Below are 14,933 nucleotides of genomic sequence, written 5' to 3' on the forward strand. Positions count from 1 at the left end.
ATGTGGGAACGGAGTTGGGGGGTGGGGAACAGCATCAGAAAGAGGAGGGGCAGCCCACGGGGCTAACGGGCAAAGACACACCCAACTGTTCAGGCTGTAAAAGGGATTTGCACAATTCTGTTAATGCCTTTGTCATGGTTCCAATTAAAAAGACACATCCAAGAGTATTGCGTGATTATTTATTCTAAAAACTCTATAATGAGCAGAAACGGCATCGGCACTCATGGGTAAATGCCAGAATCTGAATTCTCCTCCCCTTGACACACCACATCAGTACAGAATTTCGCTCCCTTATTTACACGTCATGAATCACATTTACCAATTTAAGGCACAAAAAAAGTTTCACCTTCCCTTCTGAAGCCGCTATCCCTTATCTTGTCAAAACATCTGGTTACGTTCCACCCGCGTTCCTGTGATTCAAAACCCAAACAGTTAAAGCAAAAGGCTGCCTCTTATTTTGTCAGCGCAAAAAGATGTCAATGTTGGCAGCATTGGCAGCCTTTCTTTTTTTTAATTGAAAAGTTTTACAATACATTTTTAAATACAAAACCCCTCCCCTCCCCCTCCCCTCTCCCCAAACCTCCCCAACTCTCCCCTCCCCCCCCTCCCCGACTTCCCAGAGCTAAATACAGGGTATAAAAATACGAACATAATCTAAAATATGCAAACAACAATAAAATATTAAATTCTATCGCACTTTAACTCTTAATAAAATAACTGCAAGCTAGTTATACATCATATAAATCCACTACTTATTCAAATGCTAAGTGAAACTTTTTAGTCCCGTATTTATTCTGGATATAATCAATCCATCTTCTCCACTCCACAATATATCTCTGTTGTGAATGGTCTTTCAAATACACTGAAATCTTCGCCATTTCCGCCAAATTGGAGACTTTTGAAGTCCATTCTTCTATAGTCGGCAGTTCTTCCTTCTTCCAATATTGCGCTACTAAAAGTCTCGCTGCCGTAATTAAGTTCAACATCAGCTTAGTGTCCACAACGGTAGTATCTGTGATAATGCCCAGTAAAAACAATTGCAGACAAAACTTTATCCTTTTCTTGAATATTTTTTGCATATTCCACCAAATTTTAATCCAAAATGCTTTAACCCTTTTACAAGTCCACCATATATGAAAATACGTTGCATCCTCACAGCCGCACCTCCAACATTTGGGCTGGCAGTTCGGATACATACTTGCTAATTTTTTAGGATCTAAATGCCACCTATAAAACATCTTATAAAAGTTCTCTCTTAAATTTTGGGCCTGTGTAAATTTTACATTTCTCACCCAGATCTTTTCCCAAGTGTCCATTGTGATAACTTCTTGGAAATTCTGAGCCCATTTTATCATACAATCTTTGACAAGTTCCGTCTCTGAATCAATTTCTATCAATGCAAGATATATCCTTTTAAATATTTAACCCTTTTAACTATTTCAAATCCCGTTAGCTCTTCTAAAACAGCCTTTTGTGATACTGTCATGTTTTTAGACAACATTTTAGTTTTTTGTATATTGATCTTAAATCCAGAAACTTTCCCATATTGCATTATTATCTCCATCAATTCTACAACTGAATAATCAGGCTGCGTCACTGTAACAACCAGATCATCTGCAAACGCCCTCAATCTATAATCCTGGTCTCTAATTCGAATTCCCTTAATTTTATCCGAATCACGTATTTTAATCAGTAATATTTCCAATGTTAAAACAAATAATAGAGGTGACAACGGGCACCCCTGCCTTGTGCCCTTTTCAATATTACATACTTCAGTCAGACTATTATTAACTATTATGCGGGCTGTTTGCTTTTGATATATTGCCCTGATTGGTTGTAGAAATTTATCCCCAAATACTTTCATCAGAAATTGCCAATCCAATTGATCAAAGGCTTTTTCAGCATCCAAGAAGATCAGGCAGCCTTTCAATAAAGTGGAATTGGCTCATCTGGCTGAGTTTGCTATCTGCCTGGAAAGCCCTTTGCTTCTGGGGGGCCCTCGAGACCCCGGAGCAGCCCGCCGGGATCAGCCATCCCGATGCAGCGGGAGGGGCGGGCGGGGGAGAGGGCAGGCAGGTTCCGGAACCCCTGAGCTGGCAGCGCAACCAGGGAAACCCCCGGCTATTTACCTTTGAACAGGTGGTGGTACTCGCTTCAGGTAAGATGGCAGGCAGGCTGGGCCAGGAGGGCGGGGGGGGGGTGGCCTGCCCCCAGGGGTGGGGCAGAAGTGGGGGAGCCGTCCTGGGCCTCTGTGGGGGAATGGGCCAAAGGCCATCGAGGACTGCCACAGCTCACACCCTGGGGAAGGGGGCGCTTGGGGCCCTCGGGGAAAGCGGGGCCCCGGGCCTGGCTGGTCTGGGCCCCCCCTGCCCCCTCTCCCCTGGGCAGCTTTGGGGCCCTGCAAGGGAGGGCGGAAGGGGCCCCGCTTTGCCCCTCACGGGGCGGCCTCCCTCCGCAGGCATGGAGTTTGTGACGGGCTACCGGGCCGAGATCCTGGACTTTGCCGAGCTGCTCTTCGGCTGGTACCAGCGCTTCCTGCTGGACGCGGCCTGCCGCCGGGGCAGCGAGCGGCGCAAGAGGCAGGAGAGCGCCATCCGCCGCCTGCCGCCTGACCCGGCCCTGTGGATCCTGCACCTGCTGCCCAACCGCCGCCTGGCCTTCGCGGTGGCCGACCCTGGGCAGCAGCTGGGCGGCCGCTTCTACAGCGAGGAGGCGCTGGCGCTGCCGGACCTCGAGCGCTTCATCACCTTCGTGGGGGCAGGGCGGGAGGAAGAGGAGGAGGAGGAGGAGGAGGAAGAGGCTGCCGCCACGGAGCCAGGTTTGTGGCTGGGGCAACCGGCCCCCAAGGAGGACTCGGGCCTGCGGCAGAACCTGCTGGGATGGGCAGACCCCACAACCTTTGACCTTCACTTAGCCTCCCCCCGGGCCAGGCGGGGGTGGGGGCAGTTGGGGTCTTGCAAGCTGGGAGAAGGGCCCCTGGGGATGTTTTGGCTCCAGCAGCCCCAATTCCTCATCTGTTTCCTCAGGAAGACTTTTGTTAAAAAATAATAATAATAATAATAATAGCTTAAACCCCACTTTTACTTATTTCCTACCTTACCGCTAACAAGCCTACCCCGCCCTGCCTAGCCTATCCTATCGATGGTTCAGCTAGTCTGTTATCCTTTGTTCCTTGAGCTCACACCAAAGTCTTAGCCATGATGTAACCACCATCAAGCCGCCTTCTCTTGCTGTCCGCGGCTGCTGAAACCTTGTCCCCGCCCCACCTAGTGGCTTTGCCCGGTCCTGCCCGTGCTGTGCCCCAGACACTGTGGGGCGCCTGGGTTCCCTCCCAAGGAGCTTGGAGACCCACAGACACCTCCCGCCCCGTCCCACCGGCTGCCCCTCCTCTGTCCGGCGCTTCTACCTTTGGGTTCTACCAGGGAAACACCAGGTTCTCCAGGGGACCTTTGTTTGTTTGTTAGGTTTATTTGCTGCCTGTCTCGTTTGGAAGCGGCTGTTGGCGACTGTGCGGGGGGGGAAGTATTCTGAGTTCTGCAGTGAGCCCCAATCTCCCCCTCCCTCCCAACCTCCCCTCCCGCTTTCTGCTCTGCAGGGCAGCCCCTGTGGCGCGTTGAGCACCTCCTACTGGTGACTGACGAATACGGCACCATTCTGGGCTTTGACTTCCTGCTGGGGGGCGCTCTGGGGACGGCTGGGCAGGAGCCCCTGGAGCCCCGGGCCCTCGCCTTGCTCTGCTACAGCATGTTCTGCCCCCTGGGCGCTGGGGAGCCCCGCCGGCCGAAGCTGCTGACTGTGGGAGACCCCGCTTTGCACAAGTGAGTGGGCGGAGGGTGCTGGGGGGGCAAGGCTTCTTCTCCCCCCACCCCTGACTCTCTTCCACTCCCACCCTGGCAGGTCCCTGGAGCCCCTGCTCGCTCGCCTGGGCATCAAAATGAGCAAAGGCCCGATGCGGGGCTGGGGCCCCAAGCCCAGCTTCTCCTTCCCTACCACACGAGTGCGGGCGTGCCACGTGTGCAAGCGACACAGCTTTGAGAGCCAAATCTCAGCCTGGTGAGTGAAGAGCGGATGTAATCGCACCCCCCCTCTGCCTGAGCTGGGGGGGGCTCTCCTTTCCAGATCCCCAAGGTTTGGGGGCAGCTGCACATCCGCAGCTCTGCCCCAAGGCTTGGAGACGCTTCTGGAGCCCTTGATGGCAGCCTCGGGGCACCGGGGGTTTTAAGAAGAGACTGGACAGCCTTTTGTCTCAAATGGTTTCCTGCTTGAGCAGCGGGTTGGAATAGAGGACCTCCAAGGTCCCTTCCAACTCTCTTATTCTGTTATTCTGGGAAGCTTGCACCGCCCCTCCCATGCCACTTGGCCTGTCTTGTGCCCCTGTGCCCAGCTCTCTTTCTCCCCCAGCCAGCACTGCCGCGCCGTCTTCTATTGCTCGGAGAAGTGCCGGAAGCTGGACTGGAGCCGCAGCCCCGAGGACATCGGGCACCAGTTTTGGTGCCAGCGCATGGCTGGGTACATGAGCCATGCCAGAGAGCTCGCCAACCTCCCCTTCACCTTTACTGCCGGTAGGACCCCCACGGCACCCCTGTCCCAGAGAGGGGAAGACTGGCGCTAAGCTGTGGGTCTCACCTTGCCTTCCCTCCCCAGAGGTGACCAGCGACACCTTCAACAAGGAGGGCTTCCTGCTGGCGCGAGGGCTGACCCGGGGATACTGGATTGCGGAGAGCATGCTGGTGAGGGCCCCCGACTATGGCCTGGGGCTGCAGAAGGGCTGTGCCAAGACCCCCGTGCCCTTCCTCCAGAGCGGTGAGTGGGGCTTGGCAGACGCAGCAGGCATGTGGGCAGCTGTGGGTGTGGCGGGTATGTGCCAGGCGCAAATAGCCCACACACGAAATAGCTACTTTATTGCTTATGCCTGTTTCACGGGAATCTCCCCGGACCGGCACTTTTCCCCTGAGAAAGTCTAGAAATGCCTCAGTGGCATTCCAGGGCAGCCGCAGCCCTGCCCTTTCCCGTCTACGCGGCACTTCCACACTTCCAATAGCCTGCTTGACCCCTCCTCCCGACTGAGACGGTCTCCGTCCGGCACCAGGCCCGCCCCACACCATTCCGTCACAAACTGCGCCTTGTACATTTTAGGCTACAATTCAAGGTGGTGGTTGTCTCCTCTGAAGTTCTTGGTTACCTTGGACGGCCACCCACGGCTGCTGCCCATCCGATCCAGCGGGCCAGAGCTGGCACCCCTCAGGCCGCCTTGATCAGGCAAAGCTGCCCTCCGAGCCGGGTCTCCCTCCAGTCTTTAGGACAGAGCCAACGGCGGCTGATGGCAAACTAGCCCATTGGGGGTCTCCAAACTTGACAACTTTAAGATTTGTGGACTTCAACTCCCAGACTTCCTCAGCAAATTGTGCTGGCTGAAGGCCACCGAGTTTTAAAGTTGCCAAGTTTGGAGAGCCCTAATTTACAGGCCTATATGAAGGAGTGAATAAATTGGGTGGCCCCCCCCTCCAGTGGATAGGGATTAAAGGGCACAGTCTGGCCCACCAAGAGTGGCAAAACTATCTCCCCACCTTTGCCAGATTTTGGGAGGGCTCTTTCGGCCCTCTCCCAGAACACTCTCTCAGGACACTCGGGGGGGGGTCTTCCTGGCCTCCTCATCGCACACAATTGGGGGGGCTTTCTCTCTCTGCAGGAAACCCCTTTGAGGCACTCAGACCGGAAGGAGGGGCGGCGCTCCCGCCAGCCCCCCCAGAGCCCCCAACGCCCCGGACATTCTTTGGTGAGGGGGGAGCACGGCCCCTTTTCCCTCCGCTGCTCTTCCACAGACCCTCCTCATCTGATCCTTGTTTCTCTCCCCCCGCCCCCACCCTTTTCCTCCAGCATCCTGGAAAGAGTACTACCAGTGGCGGGGGCTGCCTCTGGGGGCCCCCCTGGCCGTGCTGCTGACCTATCCCCTCACGGCCTACTACATCATCACTCAGCTGGCCCCCCAGCACTGTGAGTGGGGGTCCCTCAGCAGCAGAGGAGGGGAGACGGGCCTTGGGGGCTCATCGGCTTGAAACCAGTGGCCAGGAACCAGAACCCGGGCGTGCCTGCAGGAGCCTCAGGTGGCCACGGGTGCAAGGCCGGGACCACCCACCGTGGCCCAGTGCTCGGCTAAAGGGAGCGGACTGCCACGTCTGCTTCCCGGGGGGGGGGGCTGAGGACGGTGCCTACCCTGAGGGTGGGGGCGTGCACGCAGAAGAGCCACCGCCAGGTGCTCCCAGTTCAGGGCAGCCGTCCTGCCTCCAAGGCTTTGAGGCTTCTGAACGGGGGTCCCTGATTCCCCACCCCACCCCCCTCTTCCAGTTCCAGAGCTAAACATTTTGAACAAACAGTCCCTCAAGATCCACGTGGTGGAGGCCGGCAAGGAGTTTGGCGTGCTGATGGTGTTCTGGGTAGGGAAGTGTCTCTGGGGACGGGGGGAGGGGGGGAGAGGGCAAGGGGGCCACTGGGGCAGACTGAGCTGGAGCAGGGCAGCCTGGAAGAGATGGGAGCTGTTGCCTGCCCCGATTTGCAATCTTCTCCTTCCTCCCTCCCTCCCTTTCCTTCTTTCTTCCCTCCCTCCCTCCCTCCCTCCCTCCCTGCCTTCCCCCGTTGCAGGAGCTGTCTGTGTTGCTCCCTCACGTTTCTCTGGAGCTGCTCTTTGTGGGGGACACGTTGCCCCCCGAGTTGGACGGCCAGCAGTTTCTTTTGCAGAGAGACGTGAGTCTGCCTCCTTCTGTTTATACCTGGGGGGGGGAATTCTTTCTTTCTGCCCCCCCTTTTCACCACCAGAGAGGGGGGGCAATCCTGGCACAGGGATCTTGAGGGATCTTCTGGCTGATTTGGCCAGGCGTGATGGACGTCCCACTCTCCGGCTGCCTTTGACCTTCCTCCCCTCCCCCCTTTCAGGAAGAGCAGGGGGTCTCCGTCCAGCCCGGCTTGGGCCCCAGGGCCAGAGGAGGCCGCCGGGAGCTGCAGCTGGGCTTCAGCGCCCGCCCCTACCACCTCCTGCAGGCTGCCAAGCCGGACCTGGTGATTGGTGAGAGGAGGACGAGGGAGGGGGAGGCTGGGGGTTGGGAGGGGTCCCGCCTCTGCATCTAAGACGGGCCACATTGGGCCCCTACTTTCGCCCAGGGTTCAACGCCGGCTTTGCCCTGAAGGAGACCTGGCTGAGTGCTTTGCCGCGACTGCAGGTGAGGTGCTGCCCGCCCGGCCCGGGCACACAGGGCGAGGAGGCCATCTCAGCAGCCCCTGCCGGAGGGGAGGGGCGCCCGGCGGTGGCTTCTCAGCCCCTTCCCTTGGCAGCGATGACCAGCTTGGTCCAGCCTGGACCTCCACCCCCCACCACCCTCGGCAATGACGATGCTTCTCTGCCCCACAGTCCCTCCGGGTGCCGGCCTACTTCACCGAATGCAGCGCCTACAGCTGCGCCGTGGATGAGGCCGCGGTCTCCATGGCCACCGGGGGTAGTGCCAGCCCCGCCCAGGTCAATCCCTTCCGTTCACCCTTCCGACAAGCAGGCATTGACAACGCCATGCCCTGGTGGGTACGAGGCAGGCCCCGGCGCCCTCCTCCGCGACGGGCAGTTGTGTAATTTCCCTCCCGCCGGCACACGGGCCCGTGGGGCAGAGGGGCCCTCCTCGGGGCATTTGTGGCGGTGCCCTCCTGGCCCTGTGTTTGCCACCCTCCCCGCCTCCTCCCCGGCAGGTACTGCAACGCCTTCATCTTCCACCTGATCTACAAGGCCTCGGCCAGCAACCACCGGCAGAGCTCGGCGCCCCCTCCACAGCCGCTCCTGGCCAGCGGGAACCTGGAGCCGCCCGAGCCGGCCCGCACCCGGCGCAAGGACAAGCGGCAGATCCGAGCAGCAGGACGCCGGCGCAAGTGACGGGGGGGAGCAGAGGAAATAAAGCAATGATGGACACACCGAGACTCTGTGCTGGTCCACGCCTTGAGCAGAGGGTTCAACTAGATGGCCTCTGAGGTCCCTTCCAGCCCTGGAATTCGGTGCTCTCTAGGTTGGCTGGCAGCCCCACAGATGCCAGTTTCTTTGGCCTATGGGAATGCCCACCCTGGCTCCTGCTGGCAACCTGTGCCCAGTGTGTGCCCACAGACACCCCCCAGGGCGAAGCAGGAGCAGAGCACAGCCCAGGACAGCCGAGGGCCCCGGAGGGCAGCGTCCCTCGTGGTCCAAAGCAGCAGGCGCCTTGGGCACCAATGAAGCCTGGGCCCCAGGGTCTTGCTGGCCTCTGCTCAGGCCGGAGCAAGACTGACGTCCACCCTCCCTTTGCCGATGCTGCACACCCCTCCTCGGGGCCCTCCCCCCACCTCTGCTAGTCCCCTCCCCACCACTCCGGTCTGTCTCTCCCAGGCACCCCAGTGCCCCCAGGGATCGGGGACAGAGGCCGGTCTAGACTGGCGAGGCAGGCCCACGGCCCTTGCGCCAGAGCCACCTGGTGCTCAGCCCTTCTCTTCGGACCCGGTCCCTGCCCCTCTTCTGGGCCCAAGAAGGGGGCTCTCCCTGCTCCCCCAGTATTGGGTTGCTTGTCAGGGATCGTCCCCAGCCAGCCTGGGAAACCAAGGAGAGCAATGGGGGTAGGGGTGGCATGGGTCTTCCTCCCCTGGGGCCCCGGGGGCTCCTGCTTGATGGATGGGATTTGAGGCCCCAGGCCCCAGGCAGGTCTTTCGTGGCCCAGCAGCCCCCCCTCGGCCAGTGTCTCCCCAGGGAAGGAACAGGCCATCCCTCTCCTCTGTCGGCCACAGGCAGAGTGCATCAGAACCCCCCCTGACAGAAGGGAACGTGCCCCCCTGCATGAAATGGGGCCCTCCACTGGCTGAGACCCCAAAGCAGGCAAAGGGCCACACGGTCCCCCTCCCAGCTCAGACGGGAGGCCTGGACTCTCATCACCTCCCCCTCCTTAGACCCACCACGGCCCTCGAGGGAGGTCCTGGCAGTTGCCCAGCGGAGGGTGAACAACCGATGCCCAAACATGCCACCCACCCACCCACCCACCCCGACCGGCTCTTGAAAATGGGGTGGGAGACCTGGGGAAGCCGAGAGGGTCTCAGTGGCATCGGAGGGGGCGTGGAGGGGGCTGTGGTGAGCAGACGGCCCGAAGACGCTGACCGGAGACCCTCTTCCCCAGAAGGACCGAGGATGTCCTGGTCTCACTGACCAAAGGAAGTCCCAGCCAGACCCCCCTCCTGCCCCCGAGCCACCCAGCAGGGCTCCAGATTCTTGAAAGCTGCAGCGCTACGGCTCCCCTTGGCACTCCTGGGCTGGCACAGACCCTGGACTGTGCCCTCTGCCCCGAACAGGGCAGATGCCAACCCTGCATCTGGAAGGGCTGCTGTGGGGCCCTCAGGCCCCTCCCAGCGCTTGGGGCCACCTGGCCTGGAGGAGGAAGAAGCGGCCAGACTCCAGTGGGTGGAGTGCCGCACGCAGAGGAGCCCTTTGGCCGAGCGATCTGAGCAAACAAGCTCTCTCTCGCTCTCTCTCGCTCTCTCTGCCCCGGGCGCTGCGCACCATGTGCACCGGGAAATGCTCCCGCCTGGTGGGCCTCACCCTGGTGGCTGCGGCCCTGGGCTGCATTGCGGCCAACCTGCTGCTGCTCTTCCCCAACGCTCAGAGGGAGTGGACGCCGGACCACATCACCAAGCAGGCCTGGCTCATGGGGGGCGTCATCGGCGGGGGGCTGATGGTGAGTGGCCCGGATGGGGCGGGTGCTTCGTCCAGGGGTCTTCCTGGCCTCTCAGGAGCTGCCCTGGGCGGAGACCAGGGCGAGGAGGGGCAAAGGATGGCTCGCTTACTTGAGCTGGGAAGCAAAGAGCCGGGGAGAGTTCAGAGGGGCACGGAGCGCGCCAGGCTGATGCTCCAGGGTGGGGCAAGACATTTCCTGGATTGCCAGGGCAAGGGGGAGCCTTGGGGGGGAGAGAGACCCCTACCCCATCTGCCTCTACACCCTTTGCTGGGAGAAAGCCCACAAGGGCGTGACTCTGACCCCCCCGCCCCCTCCCTCAGCCAAAAGGGCTGTGCTGGGCCGGCCGGTTCTCCCCAAAGCTCAGCTCTGCTCCTTCTGGACTTTGAGCCGGGCGCTGGGCTCGGCCCTCGGTGCCAGCCGGTGACACTCCCGGGAGAGTGGGGAGTGCTGCGTGCCATGGCGGCCTGGCTTCAGCCTTCCTCGAGGGGGTGTCGGGGCAGAGGGGCGTCTCCAGGCCAGCCACCTTCCCTCTCCGCAGGTCCTCTGCACCGGCTGCTCCTCCATGCGGGCTGGCGGGAAGGGATGCTGCGGCTACGGATGCTGCGGAAACCGCTGCCGGGTAGGTAGAATTCCCTGGGTCCCTGTGACGCCGAACCCCAAAGTGGGCCGGGCTTTGGCCAGGCTCAGCCCCAAGGTGGGCTTGCCATTGGTGGGGTCCTGGGGAGTTCATGCCGAAGCCAGGTGGACTAACACTGGTAGGAATTGGCTATTCCTGGGGCACGGGGGGCTCAGCCAAGCCGCCTCGGCTCATCTGGAAAATGGGGTGCTGGCTGGCAGGGATGTCACAGCTTATGAGAATCCTGTCCAGGGCCCCCCCTGTGTGGGACGGCCTTCAAAGCCTGCCAGGCAAAAGCAGCTGCCGGCCACACGAGACGGATGGGGGGGGCAGGCTAGGCAAAGGCGCATGGGAAGCATCATCCAGAGGGGGTGCGGAGCTGCTCCCTGGGGTCTGCCCAGATAGGAGAGGGCAAAGCCCCACAGCCACCCAAGGGGTGGAGGAAGGGGCTCAGAAGGGACACCCCCCCCCCGAGTGTCTCAGGTGGTAAAGCAGAGGAAAGTTTTCAATTTCAGATGTGCCGTGTTCTGTTACCGGAGCCTTCCCCAGAGCGGAATTGGCTCGCCTGGTTTCCCATTGCTCTGCCTGGCAAAGCTGGCGGCTGGGTGCCCCCGGCCTGCCCCCCTTGGCTCAGGGCCCAGGGCTGCCAGGGAGGGCCGGAGGGTGCGGTGCGAGAGGGGAGAGCCAGAGGGGCGAGCCCTCCCCCACCCCCTGTCCCTGTCCCACGGCAGATGCTGCGCTCCGTCTTCTGCTCCATCTTCGGGGGACTGGGCGCCTTCTACTGCCTGGTGGTCTCCTCCACCGCACTGGCTGACGGGCCCCTGTGTGAGACGGCTCCCCAGAAGTGGGAATCCCCCTTCAAGGGTCTCAGGTGAGCGGGCTGGCTGGGGGACAGGAAGCCCCCCCCGGCCCACCCCACCCACGGCTGGCGAGGCTTCTGCCAAGGCTGAGCCATGGGCCAGTCTGTGCCCTGGGGGGCAGCCTTCCGGATCTGAGCTCTCCCCTCCCCCACAGTGACAACTATCTTCAAAACAAGACGATGTGGGAGATGTGCCTGAACCCCCCCTCCATCGTCCTCTGGCACATCGTGCTCTTCTCCATCCTGCTCGGGCTGAGCCTGCTGGAGATGGTGCTGTGCGGCATCCAAGTGGTCAACGGCCTCCTGGGCACCGTCTGTGGCGACTGCCGCAAAGACGACGACCGAGCCGTAAGTGGGCGGCGAAGGAGGGGCCTGGGGGGTGGGCAGGAGGGAGGGGCTGGGGGTCAGGAGATGGGGGGGCGTGAGGCGGACTCCCTGGGAACAAAGCCCCAGGCAGCCCCCGCCCCGCTTGCTGACTTGCGTGGGGGGCTTGCAAGCGTCTGGGGGGGAGGCTCTCCCTGCATGAGACTCTCCGCCCTTCTTTGCCACCCCTGTAACTGGCGCTGCCTTTTGTCTCCCCTGGCAGGGGGAAGGCCTGTGAGACCCACCGGCCCACCGACCCGCTGACTGACGGGAACTCTTGCACCAACATCCACTCCTCCACCCACTCGCCCCCTCCCCAGTCTCTCAGCCAGCAGGGGTGCAATCGTGAAGGTTTATTGGAAGACCCCGAAATAAAAGTCTCTCCGCTGCAGCCACTCTGAAGCTTCTTGGGCAGAAGAGGGGGGGCCTTGGGGGCGTTGGGCGGCGGGACCTGCGGAGAAAAGGCCGATGGTGAGCGGAGGAGGGGCTGGGAGGGGCCCAGGCGGGGGCAGAGACCCTCTTCCTTGCAGGGCTGAGGGACCCCCAGGGGCTCCTGGGGCCAGAAGCAGCAGCCGGTCACTGAGCTGAGGGCATCTGGTCTGGGGGGGGCGGAAAGGACCTGCTGGGCGCTCCGGGGCAGAGCCACTCTGCGGCAGGGAAAGGGGAGCTCTGGGGGTTTTTTTTCCAAAAGTGGTGGCTCCCACTCTCCCCAGTGAAGGGAAGGAGGGGGCAAGGGGGGCTGCTGGACGGTGGAACTGCTGTGGCCTTTCTTGTGGCTGTGTGGAGGCCTGGAAAGGGGGAGGAGCCCCCCTCCCCGGGGCCTCTGTGGGCTCCTGTCCTGCTTCCTCTCCCTGCAGAGGAGGGGCTGGAGCAAAGTGGGGCCAGAGGGGGCCACGGGGGGTGCATGTTTGAGCCAGACCACGCTGACCACTCACCCGCTGCTGCTGGGGATCCGGCCGAGGCCTCCGTCCGCTCACTCGGTGCAGCAGAGGAACCGGACGTCGTTGAGGGCAGAGTCATCCCTCAGGGCGCCCCGGATGGCTTCCTGCTTGGTCTGGATCCCACAGAGGCCCTTGCGGCAGGAGGGGCTCCAGGCTCCGTACTCCCCCCAGGGCAGGCCTTGCCCCTCCAGGACCCTCCCGTCCGAGCAGAGGAAGCGGATGTTGGTGGCGCCCATGTAGTCGCTGACGCCACGTTGGACACGCTCCACCCGCAGGGAGAAGCCGGTCAGGTAGCTGCCCGGGGGGCACCAGAGCGGGGCATTCCAGTGGCCCCACCTGAGGGGAGGCAGAGGCGAGAAGGACTAAATTGTGGCAACCCTCCTGCCACCTTGCGCCACCTCCTCTCTCGCGCTGCCGGGCTTCCCATGGAAGAGAAGCCTTTGGCTGGAGGCCCCCTTGCCCACCCCCCAGTCCCAGGAGTGGCCTTGCCTGGGCATCCTGGAGCTCTGCTGATTGCATGCGCCTTTTCTGAGTGCAGGAAATTCTCCTGGGCGGGCGTGCACACGCACATGCACACACACACACACACACACACACACTGATATAAAGCTGGGGCCAGGGATTAACACAGCCAGGCAGGAGGCGAGATGTACTCTGCCTGCCCTGGGGCCGAGGAGCAACGAGAAGAAGGGCAGTGAAAGGGCCAGGAAAGGGGGGGACTGACTCACACGTTGCTCTGGGACTCCACCGTTTTGGCCTCAGGCTTCGCACCGTGACTGCCACTCATGCAGTGCAGCCGGATGCCGTTCAGGGCCGTGTCGTCTTTCGCCTTCCCTTGATAAGGCTCCACCTGGACAGCAAGAGAGACGGAGGAGGGACGCTCCAGCCACGAGGGACTTCCAGGGAATGGCCACTTGAGGGGGGAGGCCGGGGGTCAGGAGAGTCGGGGTCAAGAAGCAAGTTGTACACAAGCCGCTTGCCAAGTCAGGAAAATGGGGAAGGGGCTGATAACCTGAGGGTGGGTGGCAACTAAGAAATTGCTGTGTAGGTGCTCGGAGCATTCAGCGGTGCCTCCCCTCGCCTGGTCGGTCTGCATTCCCTGGAATGACCCCCTTCCCCCCCTCCCTCCATGCTTCTTCCCCTGGGCTCACCCCCCCTCTTCAAGCAGGACCTGGGACTGGCCCCCAATCCAGGGCCAGAGGAGGGGCAGAAGAGGGGAGAGTACCTTGAGGCTGAATCCCGTGGCATAGGTCCCTCGGGGGCACATTTCCTGCCAGGCCCAAGGACCCCAGGGACCACCGTTGGACACCCCAATGGCAGGCCAGCTTTCTGGGACAGCGCCAGTCCCCGCCAGGGCTGCCGCCAAGAGCCACAGCCTGAGAGCAGCCATGGTGACCAACGGCATCTGCCTGGGGGTGCCCTTGCTCTGCTTTTATAGCCTCTTGCCAAAAAGGGGTGGGTGGGCGGTCAGGATCAAGTGGCCTCCGAGACCCCACCTGGGCTGCCGAAGGGGACAGGTTCAACCGGTTAGGATTAGGCAGAACAAAACAGGTGCAGGAACCCAACCCCACCTCTTGAACCCTTTGCCAGGAAGGAGACAAAGGCCGGATTGGCAGGAGGCCCACTGGGCGCTCCCTCTGGGGCCTGGGAAGCCCCCGCCTTTCCTGGCCCAGCCATCTCACCGGCCTGGGTGGGCAGGTCCCAGAGGGGCGGCCAAAGGCCCTGCAAGGGGCTGGGGGCTCTGGGGGGCCCTGACAGGAAAGTCAGCTCAGACCCAAGGGAGCAAATGGAGGTGTTTGGAGTCTCACCTGGCCAGGGGTGTGTGTGTGTGTGTCCCTCTCTCTCTGCCAATGCTGGGACTTGGGACCCCCCACCCCACCCCATGACGATCAGGCTCTGGAAAGCAGGTGGGCACCAAAATACCTGCCCAATGGCTACCCTCGAATCAGGCGGCAACTGGCGGTTTGGATGGTTTTAGAGGGATTGGGTAAAAACACCGGGGAGGGGGAGGGGCTGAGTCCGGAGGGGGGAGGGCTACAGCCCCTCCCATTTTATCCTACACACTGTGAGGAGCTAAAAACGCCTAAATGCTACAATGGGCTGGACAGGCCAAGCTCTCCCTGAGGCGGGGGTAATGTTTATGGTGGGTTTTGAATGAGGGAGGGGTGGCATCATAAGCAGCTAGCGGGCCTGGACGGACTACATTTTTTAATTAGCCTTTTTACTGGGTTAAATTGTCTTGTAATTTTGCATTTATTGTTTAATTCTCTTTTAAATTTTTTACACTTATATTTTTTAATTTTTATTGTGAGACGCCCTGAGTCTTCAGGGAGAAGGGCGGCATATAAATTTAATCAAATCAAATCAAATCAAAATCAAAACAACTGCCCGAGGCCCAGGCTTTCCTGGAGGCCCTGCCCTGCCCTCCCCCC

General features: G+C 60.7%; 4 protein-coding genes across 4 annotated transcripts in view; 3 read left to right on the forward strand and 1 right to left on the reverse strand.

The window, feature by feature from the left end:
• The window catches only part of PSMB6 (proteasome 20S subunit beta 6), a 48,708-nt gene that overhangs the window by 25,757 nt on the left and 8,018 nt on the right, over positions 1 to 14,933 (forward strand). The gene's annotated exons all lie outside the window — the stretch shown is intronic.
• ZMYND15 (zinc finger MYND-type containing 15) lies at positions 2,461 to 7,909 on the forward strand (the record flags this gene model as incomplete). The annotated part of the gene is made up of 13 exons (XM_083379096.1): positions 2,461 to 2,818; positions 3,596 to 3,818; positions 3,898 to 4,053; positions 4,402 to 4,562; positions 4,645 to 4,803; positions 5,690 to 5,776; positions 5,878 to 5,994; positions 6,346 to 6,434; positions 6,640 to 6,741; positions 6,931 to 7,060; positions 7,156 to 7,214; positions 7,403 to 7,563; positions 7,729 to 7,909. 13 exons carry the CDS (start codon positions 2,461 to 2,463, stop codon positions 7,907 to 7,909), a joined length of 1,983 nt encoding a protein of 660 aa, XP_083235222.1.
• Positions 9,549 to 11,798, forward strand: TM4SF5 (transmembrane 4 L six family member 5; the record flags this gene model as incomplete). Its single annotated transcript, XM_083378737.1, has 5 exons — positions 9,549 to 9,722; positions 10,261 to 10,341; positions 11,070 to 11,209; positions 11,353 to 11,545; positions 11,784 to 11,798. 5 exons carry the CDS (start codon positions 9,549 to 9,551, stop codon positions 11,796 to 11,798), a joined length of 603 nt encoding a protein of 200 aa, XP_083234863.1.
• On the reverse strand, positions 11,942 to 13,906 carry VMO1 (vitelline membrane outer layer 1 homolog; the record flags this gene model as incomplete). The annotated part of the gene is made up of 4 exons (XM_083376408.1): positions 11,942 to 12,011; positions 12,496 to 12,837; positions 13,230 to 13,351; positions 13,727 to 13,906. The coding sequence occupies 3 exons, from the start codon at positions 13,904 to 13,906 to the stop codon at positions 12,534 to 12,536; spliced, it is 606 nt and encodes a 201-aa protein (XP_083232534.1). The 3' UTR covers positions 11,942 to 12,011; positions 12,496 to 12,533.

The sequence above is a fragment of the Vipera ursinii genome (assembly GCF_947247035.1).
Source record: "Vipera ursinii genome assembly, chromosome: Z".
Taxonomy (NCBI): domain Eukaryota; kingdom Metazoa; phylum Chordata; class Lepidosauria; order Squamata; family Viperidae; genus Vipera; species Vipera ursinii.